This window comes from Nannospalax galili, unplaced genomic scaffold (genome assembly GCF_000622305.1).
Source record: "Nannospalax galili isolate Female #2095 unplaced genomic scaffold, S.galili_v1.0 scaffold187, whole genome shotgun sequence".
Classification (NCBI taxonomy): Eukaryota; Metazoa; Chordata; class Mammalia; order Rodentia; family Spalacidae; genus Nannospalax; species Nannospalax galili.
The window spans coordinates 247,251-268,349 of record NW_008357584.1 but is presented as its reverse complement, the minus strand read 5'-3'; the positions used below and the strand labels follow the sequence as shown (position 1 = coordinate 268,349).

The 21,099-nt window shown below is 36.6% G+C and overlaps 1 protein-coding gene across 1 annotated transcript in view; it reads right to left on the bottom strand.

The window, feature by feature from the left end:
• Positions 1 to 21,099, bottom strand: part of Col28a1 (collagen type XXVIII alpha 1 chain) — a 196,699-nt gene that overhangs the window by 164,535 nt on the left and 11,065 nt on the right. The window contains exons 3-10 of the mRNA XM_008855208.2: positions 19,332 to 19,352; positions 17,968 to 18,024; positions 16,534 to 16,587; positions 15,370 to 15,411; positions 12,768 to 12,794; positions 7,624 to 7,668; positions 5,350 to 5,394; positions 3,764 to 3,817 (exon numbers count right to left, since the gene is read on the bottom strand). Of these exons, the coding sequence (XP_008853430.1) occupies positions 3,764 to 3,817; positions 5,350 to 5,394; positions 7,624 to 7,668; positions 12,768 to 12,794; positions 15,370 to 15,411; positions 16,534 to 16,587; positions 17,968 to 18,024; positions 19,332 to 19,352 (345 nt within the window). The remainder of the gene's footprint in view (positions 1 to 3,763; positions 3,818 to 5,349; positions 5,395 to 7,623; positions 7,669 to 12,767; positions 12,795 to 15,369; positions 15,412 to 16,533; positions 16,588 to 17,967; positions 18,025 to 19,331; positions 19,353 to 21,099) is intronic.

Below are 21,099 nucleotides of genomic sequence, written 5' to 3'. Positions count from 1 at the left end.
CAATGCAAGCTCTACAGCTAAGGCTCATGAAACATAGAACAGGGGTAAAGAAGAGGGCATTAATGAATCTCTCAGTTCTCATTAATGAAGTTCCCTCATGCAGCGGAGGGCCAGGAACAAAAAAAGGTCACAAATGGCCAAAGCATAGAGATCAAAAGTCTGCTGAATATTGGTCCTTGGACAGGGCTCCTTTATTAAACTTCACCCACCCAAGACTCAGGGGCCATCGAGGAAGAGGGGGCAGAAAGATTGTAAGAGCCAGGGAGGAGGTGCAGGACCATTTGGAAACAGAGTCCGACAAGCTCCTAGGAACGTGCCCGTATGATTCTATGGCAATGGAATCAGCATACACAAGTCTCATGCAAACTCAGGCAGACAATAACCCAGCAAAGAACTGGGAAAATGAACAGCAGACCCCAATCTTATCTGAGGAAATACTGGCAACTGATTGATGCTGGGTGAAGAAGAGCTGATCTTCCTTAAACAAGGGACTCTAGCTGACTAAACCTCAGTGGATGGACTTGCTCTGGTGAATGTCTGTGGATACTGACGTCACACAGTGGGCCTTAACAGGGATGACAGAGGATATGGGCTCCAGTGTGGGGGGCTATGAGAGGGTGTCAGTGGCGATGGGGGTATAAAGATGATTAAGAATGTTTGAGATGTTCTGTATGAAATACACAAAAATTCAATTAAAACAAAGTTTAAAAAAAAGAAAATAGAGTTCCCAAAAATCAGATATTTCTTTTACATAAATTTCAATAAGTTTCTTAAAAACGTTTTCTAATAAAATAATAGATGAGAAGAAAGAAGTCACTATTCAATATAATATTATCTTCAGATTGAAGTTCAAAACAATTTACTTCATCTTCAAAATTTAGAAGCACATCACAGGAGGCAAGATAGAACTGTTCCCCAAAACCTGACTCATAAGACAATAAACTCACAGATGTATAAAATGAAAAAAATTAACTAACAATAGTGTGATACAACTTCTGGCTAACAGACCCAAAGAAGTTACACAGAAAGTACCAACAATCTCAAAATAAAATTGAGAGACCACTAAATCTGTGACCTGAAACCAAACACATCTCGAGATAGGCAGAGAAATTCATTTCTAATTTGGGATAGCCTCCAAGCAATCCCCAACAATATGTGTGTTTGCTTGTGCACACATGTGTATATGTGTGTGTATGTGTAGTGTGTTTGTGTGTATGTGTGTGTGTGTTCGTAGGAATTGAACTCAGTGCCTTACATGCTAAGTAAGTGCTTCACGATGGAACTACAGCCCCAGCTCTCTAATTTTGTTTTTATTTTTTACTTATTTTGAGACAAAGCCTCACTAAGCTACCCAAGGTGGCCTGAACCCACTCTGTAGCCCAGGCTGACCTCAAACTTGGCATCTTCCTGCTTCATCCACTTAAGTAGCTAGGATCACTGGTCTGTGCTACCAGGCCTGACTGAAATTGACATATTTTTAATTGCAATGAATTTTGAGTGATCATTGTCAATGAGCTGGGTGATTAAAGTGTTTATCACATCACTAGGGAGGTTGAGGCAGGGATATTTGAATTCAAAATAACATACATGGTAATTTTTTCTCCTGTATTTTGGCATAACTAATTTTTAATTAGAACTTTTTATTTAAAAATATGTTTAAAGAAATATCCTTGGGAAACTAATGAATTCACTGAACACTGTTGGGAAAATGACTCCTTTCTTGAACATGCCGTAAAAAAATCAAACACAGGGCTGTTATGTCAGAAAAATTATAATCATTACTCTCCAAAACCCCACTTGTAATGATTATTAATTAAAAATCAATTCAATTTTATGATTAAATGCTATATTTTATTAAAATTGGTGTATCAAAAAAAAAAACTCTAAGGGCTGGAGAAATGGCTCAGCACTTAAGGGCAAGGGCTGCTCTTGCAGAGGACCTGTGTTCAATTCCCAACACCCACATGGAGGCTAACAACCTCTAGTAACTCCAGTTCCAAAGAATCTGATGCCCTTTTCTGTGTATTGCATGACACGAGTACATAACATACATGCAGGCAATACATTCATACATGTAAAATCAAAATAATAAAATATTTTTAAAAAACCTAAATAATGGGGACTGGAGAGATGGCTCAGCAGTTAAGAGCACTGGCTGCCCTTGCAGATGACCTAGATTCAATTCCCTGCACCCATATGGCAGCTGACAACTGTCTCTAAATCCAGTTCCAGGGAATCCAGCGACATGAGTGCACTTATACACACACAGGCACATACAAAATTAAATAAATAAATAAATACCTTAAAATGAATCTCTTAGACATAAAGAAGGGTGATAACATAATGGTAGCTTTTTATGAACCTGCCATACCTTCCACCACTGCCACAGCACCCAAAATTGACACCATCTCCCCTCCCAGATTCCCCGTGGAGCTGATGGCCCTGCCTCTGCCTCAGATGTTCCAGTCATCTTCAGGCCTTATTTCTCCTTTCCAAAATGAAAACATTAGGTCAGCATGATCGTATACATCCTTTATGGCTCAAACATTCTAAAATTCCATCATTGTTGCAAATGTCTACCCTGATCCCTGAGTTTAAGTCTCTGTTTCACAGATTTAAAAATTAGTGTCTGGTTTAACCAATGATTTCTAGAAATATGTATGTACGGTCAAAATACACGGGTTTTTTTTTTTTTTTTTTTCGTCCCCCCTTGGGGAACGATTTTACATATAGTTGAAGCAATTTCAAGAAAACTAATCAGTATTCAAGAGAGCCATTTCTTTCCCCCAGAGAGAATTAATCACAGCCAAGGACTGGAAAAGACGTTTTCCCAGATGAAGCTCAAGTCTGCTCCCACTGAGAAACCCATTCTATTTTAATTTGCCAATAAAAAATGGCCTGGGAAATCTCAGTCTGTCATTATCTCATTAAAAATACATACTTGTCACTCCCTTTCCTCACTCTAGGAAATTAACACTCAGGCAGCCCAGTGGCTCCCTGCAATTTAATGTCACATCACCCTGAAAAGATTAGCTTTATCTGGGATCAGTGGAGGATAGTATTTTCTGCAGTTAATAATTGCCACAAGTTCTACACAACTCCAGTCACTAAGTCTGTGGATAAATTATTGGCTATTTGCCACATCTGCGAAATTTACTGAGCATTGAGAAGAGTATTGCTTTCAGCAAATCAATGGCCACAATCTTTGGAAAAGAAAGTCTTATTCCAGGTCTTTTAACCCCCTCCCCAAAACACACACACTCCTAACAGCATCTTTAGATCCTATTTGGCTCTTGTTTTTGACCCTCCCTCTATGTCATACCTGATTATCTGTGGAATGATGTTACAGGCACGGTACTGATGATTGAGATTGCTTGTTTCTGTTTTTCTAACAGTTATAAATTCCATTCTTAATGACCTGTATACTGATTGTTTATATGAGAAAAACCAGAGTGATTGGAATTGTGTTACCTGATACTATTTCTCAGTGTGTAGTAAGTGCATAAGTAACTAAAGATCATGAGTAAGAAAGAACCATGGCAAAGATGATAGATAGCTGCTCATATTTAGTAATGTCCCATGAATAATAAAATAATGAATGATAACATATGCCTTCGCCTTCCAGTCTATACTTAAACTTGATTCTCTGCATACATCTGCAGGTTATTAAGTATCTCCAAAGGCACTTTTCAAAAATTTACTGGATTTCCTTAGTACACTTGGGGAAGGCACACTGCCTGTCTCCACCATAGGGCTGAATTACCTTATTGCCTTGAAATCCCTTTGGGCCTGGGTCCCCTGGAGGTCCACCAATGCCCTGCTCCAAGATGAAAACCAAGAATTAGTTCTGTGTCCAGAAGGCCAACCAAGAACAAATCATTCCTCTGGCTTCCTGGGGATCCTGGTGGCAGTGGTCAGACTATATAGCTCAGAGCTATGTTGAGATCACATTCAAATGAGAACCTACTTGCATGGCATAAAACTCCTTGAGTCAGTACAAACTCAAGCAGACAAAACCCCAGCACAGAATTGTGGAAATGGTCAACAAGCCCCAGTCTTAGTCGAAGAATTATTGGCAGCTGATTACTGCTGGGTGAGGAAGAGCTGATCTTAAAGGGAGGGACTCTACAAAGGCTACCTAGTAGATAGACTTGCACTGAGGGATGTCTGAGGACACTAACTTGACACAAGAGACCTTAACACAAATGACAGAATGTATGAATTCCAGTGGGGTGGGGGGCTATAGGAGGGTGCCAGTGAGGAAGGGGGCTATGGGAGCGTTCCAGTGAGGAAGAGTGATTAAGATGTTCTATATGAAATACACAAAAATTCAATAAAAAATTTTCAATAATCCCCCCTTGAATCAAATAAATAGCTTCTAAAATAGCAGTTATGCTGAGAACAAGCATCTTTGTAATGAGGTGTTTGCTTTCTAAACCTGTTTCTAATTATCTTCTCCCTGTATTGTACTCTTTTTTTTCTATTAAACAACTTTTAAAATATCTCAGGCAGATAACTGAAAACTTGCAATGTGCTTGCATGGCTAGTTACTGCCTCACTCTGACAATTCTAGGCCAAAGCAAAGAATTAGTTAACTAGACACAGCCCAGGAATTCTTTCAAAGGATAACTTTCAGCATACTTTTGTTGGGGTGGGGTGTATTTGTCTGGCTTGTTGTTTTGGTTTGGTTTTGTGGTGCTGAGGCTTGAGCCCAGGGCCTTGTACATGCTAGGCAACCACTGAGCTATATCCCTTAGCCCTTTAGGAGACTTTTTGAAATGCTGAAATTAATTTTTCATGCATATCTGCATCCAGTGTAACTTTAGTAGAGATAAATCTCTATACTGGGAAAATCGACTCCAATTATTTTCTAAACTCCATAGGATATGTCTAAGTTAAATAAATGCTTTAAAGAATCATTCCATATTTTCAAGCACTAACTACTTTTACTGGTGGAATAATAAAATATTATACTTTAGATAAAAACCCACAACTCTTATAAAGTACAACAATAGCTACATCCTTCTCATAACTACCTTAACTTTCTCCATCTAAATTATTTTCTATTTCCTTAGCTATTGATTAGATGGAATTACCAGGTATACTGATCAGGTACCTATTGATACCTATATTTAGGAAGCCTGAGTTAATCAAAACATTAGGAAAGTAACTTCCAAACTTGGTTATATACTGAAATCATGGGAATCTTTAAAAGATATTGATGTCTGGCTCCAATTCCTAGACATTTTGATTTATTAGAGAGGGTGCAAATAGGCCAAGGGTGTTGTTTCTTTTTAAGCTCCTGAGGTAATTCTGGTTCAAACTTAGATTTGGTCTTAGTTTCCTTACCTGAAGTCCCCTGGGTCCCTTTGGTCCATATGGCCCTGGAGATCCCTGTGGAATAAAATTAATGTTAAGTCATTCTAAATATATATCTCCGAACTGCAGAGGCTTTAGATTCAGTGAATGTATTCTGAGTAATAGCCAATCTTCCCTGGTTATTCAAACTTCAAAGATGACAAATTGAAATGATCCTAACTAATAAGAAACCTCAGGGTCAAACTTGCTTCAATAAATAAACTCTAAGAAAATTCAATTTTAAATGTTAGTCTTTAGCCTGTATGTTGAAACTTCATTCAGATTAAAGAAATGGCTTAATAAAGTTCCTTAGAATATTCTATCAAGTTTAAAATTTCTATGGTTGGTAAAATATTGTTTTCCTCCAACAAGGCGAAGTCACTGAATCAATGACAGCTGCACTGCCCTTCCCACCTTGGAATTTGGCAAAACACTTTATAATTCAATAATCTTCTAACATTTCAGTAAGTTCCATAACTCAGAATCCCTTCACAATATATTTTATGGAACTATGATATAGTCTAGGTTTTCTTTTCCTAGATTTCTACATTTTATTCAAATTATTCAAGAAAAGGCACCTATCATAATTTGCTTACTCATTCTCTAGTTCTGACACTAAAGTACTTTTAATGATTGTTATTTAAAATAATACTATAATAAACATGTGTGTTTTCATTTTGTCCAGTTCTGATTCGTCACTAAGGATGGCTTCCTAGAAAATGACTTATAAAGCAGAGACCATGAACACGTTGAATGTTCACTTTCCTTCGCCTCTCATACACAATGCTGTATAAGTATGGAAAGCAACTTGGTGAATAATGTTTACCAAGCATGATTATTACCTGAATAAAAAAAATATTTTTATCTTATGGAGTATTCATAAAGATTAAGTATCATTTGTTACTTTGGTGCTTGCTAATTTGATAGGTAATATAATATGCTAATGGCTTCATTTCAATTCTCTGATTGTAAGCATATATGATTTTTTCTCTTGTATTAGCCACTTATAGTTCTTCTTTTCTGTCTTAATGTTCTTCATGCATTTTCTTCTAAGTTTCTGTAAATTCTTCATATCAGGATGTTGTGTTTTATTGACTCTAATATGTACATATGTTCATATTTTTTATATCTCTGACACTGACTTATACTTAAAATCAATAACATATTGCACTACAATTGTAATGTTTTCCTTTGGGCACAAAAAATAGTAAAGCATTTAACAATATCTGACATCTTAGTCAATGAAATATATTAATTATTTCTCAAACATTTTAATCTCACACTTTCCCAAGCATCTGATTTTCATTTCTGTTCTAGTCCATGTATTCATCCTTCTATATATGCAAGCCCCATGTCCATTTCCCATTTTTAATTGTCCTCTGAGAAGAATGCAGTCATTGTCACACTCTAATCTGCCCAGAGATAATCATCAGCCTAGATTTTGTAGATCCACCTGACCTACAACTCTATAGTAGTTTAAAAGCTTCTAAGAAATCTGAAGCTACTTAAAGTGTTTGTTTCCACAGGCCAGGGTCATTATCTTATCTTCTTTCAAACTTCTGCTTTATTTTCTGTCAACAGCTTCTATGAATATAACACAGAAATTGTAATTTCATTATCTTGGTGACCTTCACAGTGAATAGTTCTTAACCACGGTGGCAACTGTTTTTATTCTATGTCTTTTTTGGTGGTCTTTGTCATTATATTTTTAGATATTCTTTCTATATAGTTTTGGTCTATGAAGAAAGTCTTTAACATGCTGAATATGTCTCCCCTTTAAATTCTTTATCCATGTTTATATTTACCTAACTGTGAAATATATACCATTGTTTGTCTTGCAGCACTTTCTAAATTTTAAGCCCCCATGTCTAGTTCTGCCACATTGATTTCAATGGTTTCACTAACTTGACAGAGTTTTTCACTCTTCTTTGTAAGGTCGAATCAGAAGGCAATTCTAGTGCATCCACTTGGACCATGAAGTGACTTCATTGATTATTCTTTTCACCATAAAGTTTAGTAGAACTGACCTGAAAGGCCAGGATGTCATAAAACAGCCTTAATGGTCTATAAGAAAGGCATGTGGGACCTCCATTAAGTAGGTCAGGTATTCTTTGGTTTTCTACTTCATGTTTTACAGATGTGAAAACTGAGCTCCAGGCCTAAGAGTGAGAAATCCACATAATTCATGCCAGGAATTTTTTTTTTTAAGGAAGCTAAACCTGAAAGGGATCACAGCTGCTAACACTTTAAAAACATGTCCCTTACTTTGTCACCTTTCATTCCTGGTTTTCCACATTCTCCACGTTCACCCTAAAAATAAAAATAAACAAATATAAATAAATAAACAGTCCTTCAATATTCATATTTTTAAAAAGAATTTCAGTATAATCTTATAACAAAAACATTCTACACAAGTTCTGCACCATATCATCTTCGAAACCTAGAGTCCTATATTTTTCACAATGCTATGTTCCAGTCCAAAAAACAACTTTGTTCAGTTAGCAGCATCCACATAGAAAACTGTGAAAGTGTCTAAGGCTAGGTTGTGTCATGACTGGGGAAGGAAGCCATGATTAATTAGCAAGGTCCTCTAGGAAAAAAATGGGGCACAATAGTGAGCATGCTATGTAATGTTTTATTATTGCATTCTACTGTACTATCTTCCCTAATATATTATAATAAAAGCTAACATTAAAATATGATTTGAAGTTTATAATGGTACTTTGTAAATACCACCTGACATGCATTACCTTAGATAAATATTAGCCTAATTTTATAGACTGAACATTTGTGTTTCAAAAAAGTTAAGAAAATGTGATATAGAGAGAGCTACAGATGAATATAACTGAATATTATTCAGTTTGTAAGAAGGAAATCTGAATTCCAACAACATGGACTAACCTAGAAGGACATACATTGACATAATGCAAATACAAGGACAAATGCTCCCCTGATTACACTTGTATGTAGACTCTAAACAAATTGAACTCAAAGAAATAGAGAGTAGAATTATGGTCGTCAGGAACACATTTAAGTTAGATGAGAGCAATTAATTCAAGAACTCTATTGTAAAACATGGGAATACAGTTAATTAATATTTTATTTTTGATCATTAAAAGAATAAAGTTTTCTAGGCATGGTGGTGCATGCCTGTAGTCCCAGCACTTGGGAGGCAGAGGCAGGTGGATCTTTGAGAGTTCAAGGCCAGCCTGAAAAAAAAAAAAGAAAATTTAAGCATTCTCACTATAAGAAATGATAAATATAGGGCTAGAGAGATGGCTCAACAGTTAAGAGTACTGGCTGTTCTTGCAGAGGAGCCAGGTTCAGTTCCTAGCACCCATATGGCAGCTTACAACCATCTGTAACTCCAGTTCCAGGTGATCCAACGCCCTCTTCTGAACTCCACAGGTGCATTTACATACATGCAGGCAATACATTCATACACATAAAATAAAAAATAAATAAAATGTTTTTAAAAGAAACAATAAATATGTGAGGTAATATATAGATTAATGAGCTCTATTTAACCATTTTACAATGTATACAAATTTTAAAGCATCATATTATGCACACAGATATAATCTTCATTAGTTAAAATTAAAATAAAGATAAATGTTTGTTTTTTGAAAGGCTAAACAGCTTGTTCAGGTAAAATGAGAACTGTGACCTCTGAAACATAATCCTTCTATCAGACTTTTCAAACTTCTAGTAATTGGAACTAAAAAGTAACAGCAAATTAGACAAAGAGAACTCATTTCCTAAATCATAATATTAACATCTGTTATTAATAAAACTCTTTAGCAACTTAAAATGCTTTCATGTGTATTCTTATTCTGGCCCTAAATCAATACTTATTACTAAGGTAAGGAAACTTAATTGGAGGTTAATAACTTACTTGTACACGCTAGCCCATGGTTAGCCCTTAATTTCTGCTTCTGTTGTGATGTATTATCTATATGCTGCTCTGGCACATGGTACTCAATGTGCACTGCACAATGGCATATGGAAATTGCATACGGAATATAATGTAATTCAATACATTGCTTCCTGTATTGAAGAAGTCATGCTATAAAAAATAAACAGCTTAAATCCCAGTGTTTTTAGTAATACAGTATACTACATTGTACTAAATACAGCATGAGTCCTGTATTTTGCATTACAATAGATTTATATTCTTTTTTAATGAGCTAATAAAATTTCATATAACATTTTCTACTCAAATCCAGACTCCCTCCCCCATCCATGCCTCCCCCATCTCCCCACCGAAAAGTTTTATCTCATTTCATAAAACCAGCCAAAGAGACAGCCAGCCCCCTGACCACACTTTCAATAGTGCTGCTGTAAGGGAATAAATAGCCTAATATTCACCAGTTATGGGTGCAAAGTGTGTGTGCCAGAGCCTTTCCATGATTCTATATATGCTCTAATTATCTATAGGGAATATGAGAGATTATATTGCTTTCTCATGACTACAAACTTGAGTGTTGGACCTCCAGGTCCGTGTTATTAATCACTCATAGCTGAACAAGGCACACTGTCATGGGCCATAAGTTACTCTCCAATAATCTGACTCTCTACTAGGACACTGTTTAGGCTCTTGCTAGCATCAGGAGCAAGAGAGAGGAAGAGTGAAGTTCTTACTGCTGGCTATGCCTCTGCTCAAAAGCGATTTGTTTTCTCCACATCTTGTGAGCCAAACTGACCCAGGAAAAACTGAATTTTCACTTAGAACAAGTTGAACATTTATTTCCAAATGCAAGTGGAAAAAATCACTCTTAAAATCTCAATTAGAAAGCAATTAATTTCCTAATATTGGATGAGAACAAAATGAGTCAACCACCAAAATATAAAACAGAAAAGCACCATAAATACACTCAAAATTCTTTTGGCCAGAATTCACATTCCATTTGTCCCCAGACAGATTTGTTAGTAATAGGGTCCTAAGGAACAGCATTTGTTTTGCGGACAGATTTCCATCAATTAAAATATTGTCTTCATTATATTTGCCTCAGCAAAGACATTTTCTGTTTTTGGTATGTCCATGAATGCCTTTGGAATGACCACAGTTAAAGTTCTAGAGAGCAAGTGACTCAGGGAGCTCTGAACAGACCTGCTCTGACCCAGTCTCAAATTTCTAACGCTGTGTTTCCTGGTGAAATCCTGGTCAGAATGTCAGGAGATTGGAGCCACTTTGCTCTGACAGCTTGTATTTTCCAAGCAAGAATTCTAGTAAGTTCACAATTCTGCATTAGGTTAAACCAATCTTTTCATATATGTATAACATATGTCATGTGTTTATAATGTATGAAAATATATATAATTCTTTAAAAGAAGATGAAGAGGACATCCGTAAATTTTCCTCAACTATATATAGGATAATTTTATAATCATTAAATTTTTTAATTTTCACAAATAGCCATTTTATTAATATCTGTTCCTTGCTTCTTCATAAAGCACCTTACAATTATAGACCAGCAAACAGTTCACAATACATTATCATACCCATTATTCCATTTGATTCTCCAATAACCATGTAAATCCCACAGGCCTGTATTAATGTAGTTCCATGTAGAAAAAAAAATCACTCTGATATCTTGAGATGCATATTTTTATAGATGCTAAGTTCAGCAACATGGAAAGTCTCAGACTTCTCCCCCTCAGGCTTAACAATGATGGGGGCCAATTTATTGGCCTATGCATAGGCTCACCCCTCATATTTGCAAGGGCCAGATGTAAAGAGTACAAGCAATAGCCCACATGTACATGTCTAGATAGTTAAACGTTGTAAATCAAACTAAGAAACTAATAATGTTCTGGCTCCCTCCTTGAAAAATACACTTTCAAAAAGAATAAAGGAGAATGGAGAAGAAGCTCTGGGGGTAGAGTGCTTGCTTGGTATGCATGAAGTTCTGGGTTCAATCACCAGCACCATACAAACTGGGAGCAGTGGTACACACCTATATTCCCTGCACTCAAGAAGTTGAGGCAGGAGGATCATAAGTTCAGGGTCATCCTCAGCCACATAGTAAGTTGGAGGTCAGCCTGGGATACATGAGTCTCTGTTACAGAAAACAAACAAGTAGCAGCAACAAAATGATGCCTCACATGTCCATGCAGCCCTCTGCTCAAAGCCTGAAGCCCATAATTTCCTATAGCTTGCTTCTTCCATAGAAGAGGACCTGTGAGCCTTCAGAGGCCCAGCAGAACAAGAGCACTTCCTGAGTGATCTTCACTCCCCCAACAGACAGCCACCACTAAGTCCCTTTTCAGGCTGAAGAAGACAGATATGGAAAAGAAGCTTCCGTTAGCCCTCCAAGCAGGCTTCAGCCATTTTTCAGGAACTCCTGAGCTCTTGGCTACCGAATCTATAAGACAGCACAAGTTTCATACCAACAAACTCCTGATTCATGGGAAATGGGGAGGCCAAAGGATACCTAGAATATAATCCACTGAAAGTGCAGGTCTTTGCCCAGGTCTGATGGCCTTGCTACCTGTAGGACAGAATGGATGATAGGATAGGAGTATGTTCTGACTTCAGACAGAAACGGCACTCAGAGAGAGAACTCTGGCACAGATGTATCAATGAACCATTGAGTTTGCTCAGAGGTTCCTGAGCCAAGTTCAACTTGTTAATTTATTTTTTTAATATTTTGTTTATTTTTTATCTTTTATGTGTATGTAAGTGCACCCATGTCATGCAACACCCACAGAGGTCAGAAGAGGATGTTGGGTCCCCTGGAACTGAAGTTACAGATAGTTGTTAGCCACCATGTGGGTGTTGGGATTCGAACCTGGGTCTTCTGCAAGAACAGCTACTGTCTTAACTGCTGAGCCATCTCTCCAGCCCCTGTAATTTCTTTTGAAGCACTTAAATTTTCTAACTTGTAATTTACAAATAATCATGAAATTAAGTACCAACTCATGCCTTTTGTTTGCTTCTTTGTCAAATGTATTCCCTCTGCAAACTCTTAGTCAGGTGTCTGACTCATTGAGGTCAGTGGTTCTGTCCTGCTTAGCCAGGATCAACCCTCAACCATGGAAGAGGGTCAGGAATCTAGGCTTTCATAGAAGTGAAGAAATAAGACAAAGGCTACTGCAAGTATTGCCATGTTTGTTTGCACAGAGATTTCCATCTGAAAGCCTGTGATACTTTTGTCAAATTATAGTTTTCTACTGAAAAACTTCATGTTTGTAGCATTGGAGGAAGTTAGAATCTTAGGGGGCCTCCACCCTTTACAACACATAGCCTTATCTTACATTTCATTATTAGTCTATGTTAGCAGGCTTAAGAGTGTACTTAGGAATGAGGGAATTGGCACTTTGTAAAAAGAAAAGAATACTAAGTATATAAATATACTGGTTTTGTTTTTCTTTTTAAAAGTCTGGTCTATTTGTTGTTATCAACTTACCTTGTCACCCTTATACCCAGGAATTCCCTGTTTAAAAAAGAAATCAAACAGTAAAAGAAGATTATTATAAAATGGAGTGAGAGGAAGTATTAGATATTTTTCACTCCTATAACAAAAACACATCTACAGAGTCTTAGAAATAAGACCACATACCTGCAAATTATCTCACATCTCCATGAGCTGGGAATATGTATTTAATAAGGAGAAGAAAGAACCTATTTTCCCTGTTACAGTCCATTCTCAGTTCCAGGTTTCTCTATCAAATCCAATTTCTTACCCTTTGGCCCAAAGCAGAAGGAGAGAATGTACACTGAAAGTCATTGTGGCCATGACAACCTATAACGGTGCTTTCAAAATTGTTATACTGACTTTTAAACTGTAAGCTATTGCAGCTGAGAATGTTTCCCAGACTGAGTTAGAGAAATTGGCTTTTGAATGAACTCAGATAATGGCCCTTAGAATATTCATAAATATCTGTGTTCATCATGGTCCTCCTTTCAAATTCAGTCTAGAATACACAGAGTCAAGGAGATGAATGGTTCCTCTATCAGCCCTAACAAGACAGTGCCCTTTGAGTGACTGACTTTTATCTCATGCTAAGTGAGGAGCCAGCACCTCTGCTTTCTTCTGAGTCATTCATGGGAATCCTGCAAAGCCCTTTCCACTGCGTCAAAGGGATTCAATGCTGGATAGTGAACAGACTGGGAAACTGCCAACTCTAAGAAACAGCAAGGCTTTTCCAAATGGCATGCCACATCTTTTTCCTCAAGCTATATTTTTCAAGGATAAAATGGAGTTATAAGGCATATTTAATAGAAGCTGATGAAACTAATGGCATAAACAAGCTAATACTGCACTTACACATCAGACTAAAAAATTTTGTCTCATCTCATGTGTAATTTTTTTTCATATGAAACTTGATAAAGGAAATAATAGTTCTTTCTAGATGAATGGACACTGAGGAATGGAAGATAAAAGTAGAATTAGTTAAAGATAGGTTGAAAGTAAAATGTAATCCAGTTTTAGAAATACTTGTTCACATGAATTAATTTTTAGGACTGCATTCAAAATTGAAGTCCACATCATATTTAGTTAAGTTGGGATTCCATATTTGTAGTACCAAGAAAGTCTAGGCTTCTAATTCCAGGTCACTCACAGTACCCTCCACCCATATACACAGCGATCTTTAAAATTCTGCAGAAGGAAATAAATTGGGTTTTGGAAAGAACCAGTCCAGCTGTGCAGAAACAAAAGGATATGACTCTTCACAGTATGTTTTCCTGCTTTCTTTCTGAAATCCTTAGTCAATTTATCAGTTGGTTGCTATATCAGGTTCTTTCTCTTATTATTTCTTCTTTCTGGGACATCTTAATCACTGGTTTTAAAATATCCAAACTTAAAATATCCAAAATTGCACTTCTCAGTGTCTGCCAAATTTGTTTCTGATGTTAACTTTTTAAATTTTTGACTTATTTGTTTTTATTTTATGCATCTGAGTGTTTTGCCTGCATGCATATATGTGCACCCATGCATACAATACCCACAAAGACTAGAAGAGTGTGTCAATACCTGTAGAACTGGAGTTATGGACAGTTGTTAGTCATCATGTGGGTGCTGAGAACTGAACCCAGGTCCACTGCAAGAGCAGCCAGTGCTCTTAACCACTGAGCCATCTCTCCAGTCCCTTTTTCTGATATGCTTATTTCTACTAATCATATTTCAAATTCCATGGTCAAAATTTCTAATCATCTTAGTTTTTCTCTCTCACCTCTTTGTTCCCACTCCAAACTCCTCTTTAGATTAATCTTCCTGATACACAGCTTTTGTGTCATTTGCCTCATCTCAAATTCCAGGGGCTTCCTATCACCTAGGAAAACCCAGTTCCTAAGGCCAGCATTGGGTGTCTAGAAGACAGCTAAGAAATGCCTCCTGAACAAACAGCACAACTTCAGAACAAATTCCAATTGACAATATCCTGATTTCTCTCAGCATTTTTCATAGTGTTAATTGAAAACACTAAGAGAACAGCTTTTTAAAGCTCTAAGCTCATTTTCGAGGGACTAAGCAGGGAGGTGTAGCACAGAACAGCCTCCTGTTTTTCATTCTGTGCAATGTGATTTGCTACTCTTGCTGCAATGCCCAAGAAAATGCAAAATTTTTAAAAATGTTCTATAATTGTTTTTCAAACAGTCTCAAGAAATCAGGTTAAAATAATGTGTTATTTTGTCTATAGAACCAGACTGGCAAAAGCATAGTTTAGATAATGTGATTCTTACACTTGTAAAATTCCAACTTATTCTTCATCTCAAAAAACCACAAGAAGTAAAGCAAAACACTTTTCTCATTTGAGTCTTTCATAAATGTCCAGTTAAGCATCAATGAATGCCATAGGTCCTATCAATACTCCTGTGGAATACAGTATCTTTTCCCTATAGTTCTACTTCTGAAACCACATCTGTTCGATTGCCTGTCTGAGCCCTCAAGAGCATAGGTAGACAGAAATCAATTTTGCACTTGTACTGCAGAGGTCAAAAGAGTAAGTCACAGAATCTTAGCATCCCAGGATCACTTCGGCAGGAAGGCATTCCAGTACTGCACATACCCCAGGACCTCTTTCTCCAGTTTCTCCTTTCTGAGCATCACCCTGTAACACATAAGAAACTCAGTCAACATTCTACAACACTGCAGAGCAATTGATTGCTCAATAAAATGTGTTATTCCCAGATTAACAGGTTAACCCAATTAAAGGAGAATCTTGGGCTTTTACCATTCACATTTTCTCCATGCAATCTTGAGAAGAAAACAGAAGCTCAAATAAAGTTTGGCCGTTTGGAGTGAAGCCAGGTGTTCAGGGTGTAGAATTCAGATAGATTTTCACAACTTCGGCCACATTCCAGTTAACAACATGGCTGTTTTTCTCAAATGTAGCACTGTTTCTGGAGCAGGACACCCTGGCTTCTTTCCAACAGGCCATGGAATGTTTTCTAAATGTCTCTAAATAGTGATTGATTGATTTCAGCAGCATTTAAGAAAATAAATTATGGGGCACAAAATTACAAACCAAAGTAATGAAACGTGAATATTGCCTTATGGCAGATATTTTTTTCCAACAAAAGAAAGTGTAATAGCATCAGGGACCAGCAGAAGATAAGTGGATATGAATGCAGGGTGCTGAGAGTGGTCTAAGAATGCTCCACATTCCCTTTCCTAGGCCAGCAGGCTATTACCAAGTATGTTCACATATATAATGTTATATGTTTATCTTCCTAAAAATATTCTTAGAAATATGACTGAGTTCAAGGTTAACTGTGTGAATGCCTTTTCTGTATTGCCTAATTGCTTCCCAAAGTGTTTGTGCCAAGTTATCTTTGTAGTGGAGAGCAAGCGCTTCACAAATCACTGTCACCAGTCATTATTATTTAAAATTGAGTCTTTAATTGCTACAAGAAAACAACTATTTCTTGAAGTTTGAAATACACACACCCCAAAGCTGGTCTTATTTAATTTGGTCCATTATCATTTAAGTAATGTTTTCTACTTATTCAATGTCATCAGGTTTTCTAGCTTTATTGACCAAAATATAAATATTTAAAATTAGCAAATTAAAGTTAACACAAAAAAGGCACATATTACAGGAAGCAAACATCCTGTGTTCTTCACAAAAGCCACCTGTCATATTCTATAATGGTCTCTGTTTTTTTTCATTCTTGTTCTCTAAATAAATATGAGACATATTAGAGTCAAGGAAAATTGTTTATTCATTTACCGGATTTCCTTTGGGTCCCCGCTCACCTTTGATACCTGGGTTTCCATGTGTACCCTACAAGCAAATGGAGAAGATTATTTTTATCAAGTATTCTATCAGTTTTTATGCTCTGGAATAATTTTTGATTAGTTGTATCTCAGAATCAGAGAATATTATAAAGCTTTCACCAGCCAGGCAGAGATTCAAATCTTTCCTCCCCTTTACCATGCTGGGAAAACCTGCACTGCCTTGAATGTGAAGATTTTGTGGGTTTTCTCAAAAGAGGGTAAAGTCTGCCTGCCCAACTATAACTCCCTCCCCAAACAATTACTTCTCATCTATTTTCCAAACAAAACGTAACTCATGTAAAAGTTTAAAAGCCTGAATGGACAGAGGCAGTGGGAGTACTGCCCTTCATTCATTATGGACCACGACCAAGCCAGCTTGCTAGATTGTGGTCAAAGAGGTTCTGATATCTAGGAGACAATCTCCAGGGATAGGAGAAGGGAACTCTCCAGTAGCATTCTAAAAGCCAGCAAAAAGCTAGTTTACCTGATAACTGGATTTGAGGGCACTAAATAAACATTAAATTAATGGTTTACTACTATGAAGACATAGCAATATTGAATAATTGGAATTGTCAGTTTAGGTCATGATAGTAAGCCTTCTTCCTGTCACTGTTCTTGTTAAAACATAATCGGATATCCCTTTCCCTGGCAATCTCTTAGCATAATAAGCTAGACAAAATCTTTATAAGAAAGGAAAGTTAATTTTGCTTTAGTTGAAGTCAGTTTCATCATGCGATGGATCTAATTTGTATTTTGTGAGAAACAAAGTCACACTCTCTAATGCCTGATTGGTAGAGTTTATTTGGGAAAAGCGTTGACTCTGGCCTCAAATCTCAAGTTAAAATGTGTCACATTCTAATACACTCATACTCTTGTCGCCACCCAAAATACAAGTGCTATTTCAAAAATGCCATCCATGTGTTTCGTGAAACATACCTCCAGGCTTCCAAACTCTAATGACAAGGTCTGGAATCACATACAGAAGTGAAAACCTGAATGAGCCCTGTAGATCCGTCTTGAGCTATAGTCAGAGGTGAATCAACACTGTGAATCTGAGCACTGCCCTTCAGTTGTCCTGTGATTACTTGCATTTCACAGAATTTAACTAATTCCTGGAAGCATCTCAACCAGCTTCCTCTCTGTGAGCTACTGCATTGCTGGATTCCTGTGAAGGTAACAGCTTCCTGAAGGGCTGTGTCATTTCTTTCCAGCGAGATAAAGCATTGCTTAAACCCACCTATGAATTACATTACCTCTTTCTATATTTTTACCTCATTGTGGAGAAATTCTGGCTCTACTTATCAAATAAAGAATGACACTGAAAAACCTTTTCTAAAAAGTTTTGTCATCTTCATTAACTCTAAATTTAACATAGATGTCTACTCACAGGAGGCCCTGGGTCACCTGGATCTCCTTTCTCACATTCACAGATCTTGTGTTCACACTGAATCAGCAAGAAACACTATATTAGTACACAGTGAAATACAGCAGACTAACATGACAAATATTATCTAGTATACAACTAACTGAAACACTTCCTTGAAGAAAGTTTCTCTGTATATTAAATTTTTCCAGGCAAACTCTGGATAAGTAAGAGTAAGCTACTGAAGTATTATTAAGTTTTTCCATGCTTAAATAAAATAAATAATATGTATAGAGAAACATTATGTAATATACATGAATATGTATGTATACAGAGAGACTGATTAAAATAGGAAAAGAAGCATTTTCAGTGGAGTTTCAGAACTTTTACTCATTCTCTTCTGTAGAACATATGGAAGCTCAACAATGTTAATACTAATTTCCCCTTACTCAGCAAAAGGAAACATGATTTGAATCATATTTTATCAATTGCAAGATGTACATTTGTCTTTATTTTAACATCTCTGAAATCAGAATGGTTTTACAATAGCTGCCAAACAGGCTTAAACCTGACAAAGTAGCTATTTTCTATGGGTACCTTCAAAACTTACAGAATGAAATGGCGGAAAATTCCAGACATATTTGACAACTGCTATGAAACAGTGCTTTCTATGCTACAAACTGTCTAGTTCGGGAGTCCTTGGCAAACTCATAGTCACCTATTGTGCTAAGTCCCAGTGGATCACTACTAGTCAGCTTCGTTTGCCATGTGCTGTGGTTACTCTCATCTGGCTCAGTTTCTTCAAAATAGGAAGGCAAATCAATTTAAAATCAGCCAGCAGCCAGCGGCATTAGCCTGGTTCTAGCCAATACCAGAAACACCTCCAGAAATTGAAGAACCCCACAAGCAGCTACTGTGGGCTATATGCTTAGAATAACAAAATCTGTCTCAAAGGAAATAAAAACTATGTCGTTTGGAAACCACTGATTTCTAAAATCAATCCCTCAAGTCATATTAAATATTTTCTACTTTTTCTAAAATTTTCCAGCCTAGAGTTGGGATATGAGGGCAAAAAATGTGTTTGTGCCAGACATGGTGGCTCACACTTACAGTCCCAGGACTTGGGAGGCTGAAGCAGGAAAGTGATGTCAGTCCAGGCCAGCATGGGCTGCAAAGTGAGCTTGAGGCTAGCCTAGAATAAACAGAAAGACCCTGTCTAAAAAAAAAAAAAAAAAAAAAAAGAAATCACATGGCTGCCTCAAAATAGAGTGGCTCACTTTAAAAAGAATTAAGCATTTTTATTTAGCCACACCTGATGTGAATTACAATGTTGATTTGATAATGCAAGCTTTAGAGTAATTCATAGTAATCAAGCATGCAGTGCTTACCTTCTTTTCAAATAAGATATCCTACAAGAGAAAAAAGAATGAAACATTAACTCAATTAATGGTTCTGCTTCCAACTTCTTATTAGTTTTAATTATTCCCTATGGGATATGCAATTTCAAAGAATAGCAATTCAGTCTTTTTAATCTTGTAAAAGCAATAAAGCCTGAGTCACGGAATAAGAGGAGACATGAAGGGCATGAAATTAAAAATTACTTTGTGTTTCTAGGAACTTTAACCTACCACAACCTATGTTTTATCTTTTGTTTCTTTGCTCATTTCTATAATCTCCATAAGAGTTGGCTTCAAGCATAATCAGTCATGAGGAGAAACTTCTCACTTTTATTTACAAAGACTTAAGCAGACACATAATTTTATATTTTATTTTTTCCAGCCTTATACATATGTGCATTTGTTTTTCTTCATTAAAACTCAAATTTTGTAATCATCATTTTATGAAATTGTTGGTAGACCTTAGAAAAGTGTACTAAAACTCAAAAACAACACCTGGGGGCATTTTTGAGATGATCTGAACTACGTGAAGACAATTCCCATTATTGTGTTCAGGAGAAAGAGTTTTCTACTCTAACTTTTAAAAGCCTCAAATATAATATTGTATTTATAAAAGTTCAACATAAGGAAAATAGATACAACTTTTAAATCCTAATGGTATTAAAAACAATATTGCATAAAAATTTGTACGTTTCATAGCAATTCATATGTATTACTTATATAAGAAAACTACATAACTATATTTATAGTTTGATACCTTTAGGGGAAAATAATTGAATGATGAAAAAATAGTATATCTCCCATGATAAAAGTATTATTATAAATATATATGTATCTATAGCATCATATATATTGCTTTATGTGTGTCTAAGATGTCAACGCTCTTAATCTCTGGCTTTATAAGAAGGAAACATGGTACCACCATTTTGTGACTTGGCTGAGGTCACACACTGGGGTTGAAATCTCCACTGTCTTCAGTGGTACTTCATGCTTACTCACAAAGGAGAATTACAAAAATATTTCCCAAGGCTATGTTAAACTGATAGAAATGTCACAGTCTAGTTTTGCCCCACACATAGGCCTCACTACTGTCCTTCAGCTCACTGTGATATTCTGCCAAGCCCTCTGAAGGCCATGTAGGAAGACAAGCAGGGGAAAGAAATGAACATATTTTAACCAAGATGGAGAGCACTTCCTAGAGAAAGAGATTATGTGTACAACTAGTGCCTTTCAATCTGCAAGGATAATGTACATAGGATAATATAGGAAATGGGGAAAGGCACGGGAGCATCTGTCCTGTATTAAAAAGAAAGAAAGAGCTAAGGAGAAAATCAAAGTCAGAGCGCAAGCCTTTAAGGAAACTGTGCTCTTAGTTCTCTTTTCACTGTCTTTGTTTTTATACACTAATAACAAAGAGGGAGGAGATAGCAAAATGCTTTAAGTGACTCTGATGACTAGGAAGGAGGGTGGGACTGGGAATTAAATGTCACCCAGAGTTTTCTTTCTGCTTCAGCCATAACTAGCATGTGGCTTTGGGCCAGTCGTATAATTTTCCCATATAGAAATGGGGGAGGGGGTAATCACATAGTCCCAGAAGTTTTCAAATTGGCCATATATACTACTCTTAAAAGTTAAGAGTCTTGATCTTAACCAGTCTGACTGGGGTAAGGTGAAATCTTAAAGTGGTTTTAATTTGCATTTCCCTGATTATTAGTGATGTTGAACATCTTTTAAGATGTTTCATAGCCATCTTTACTTC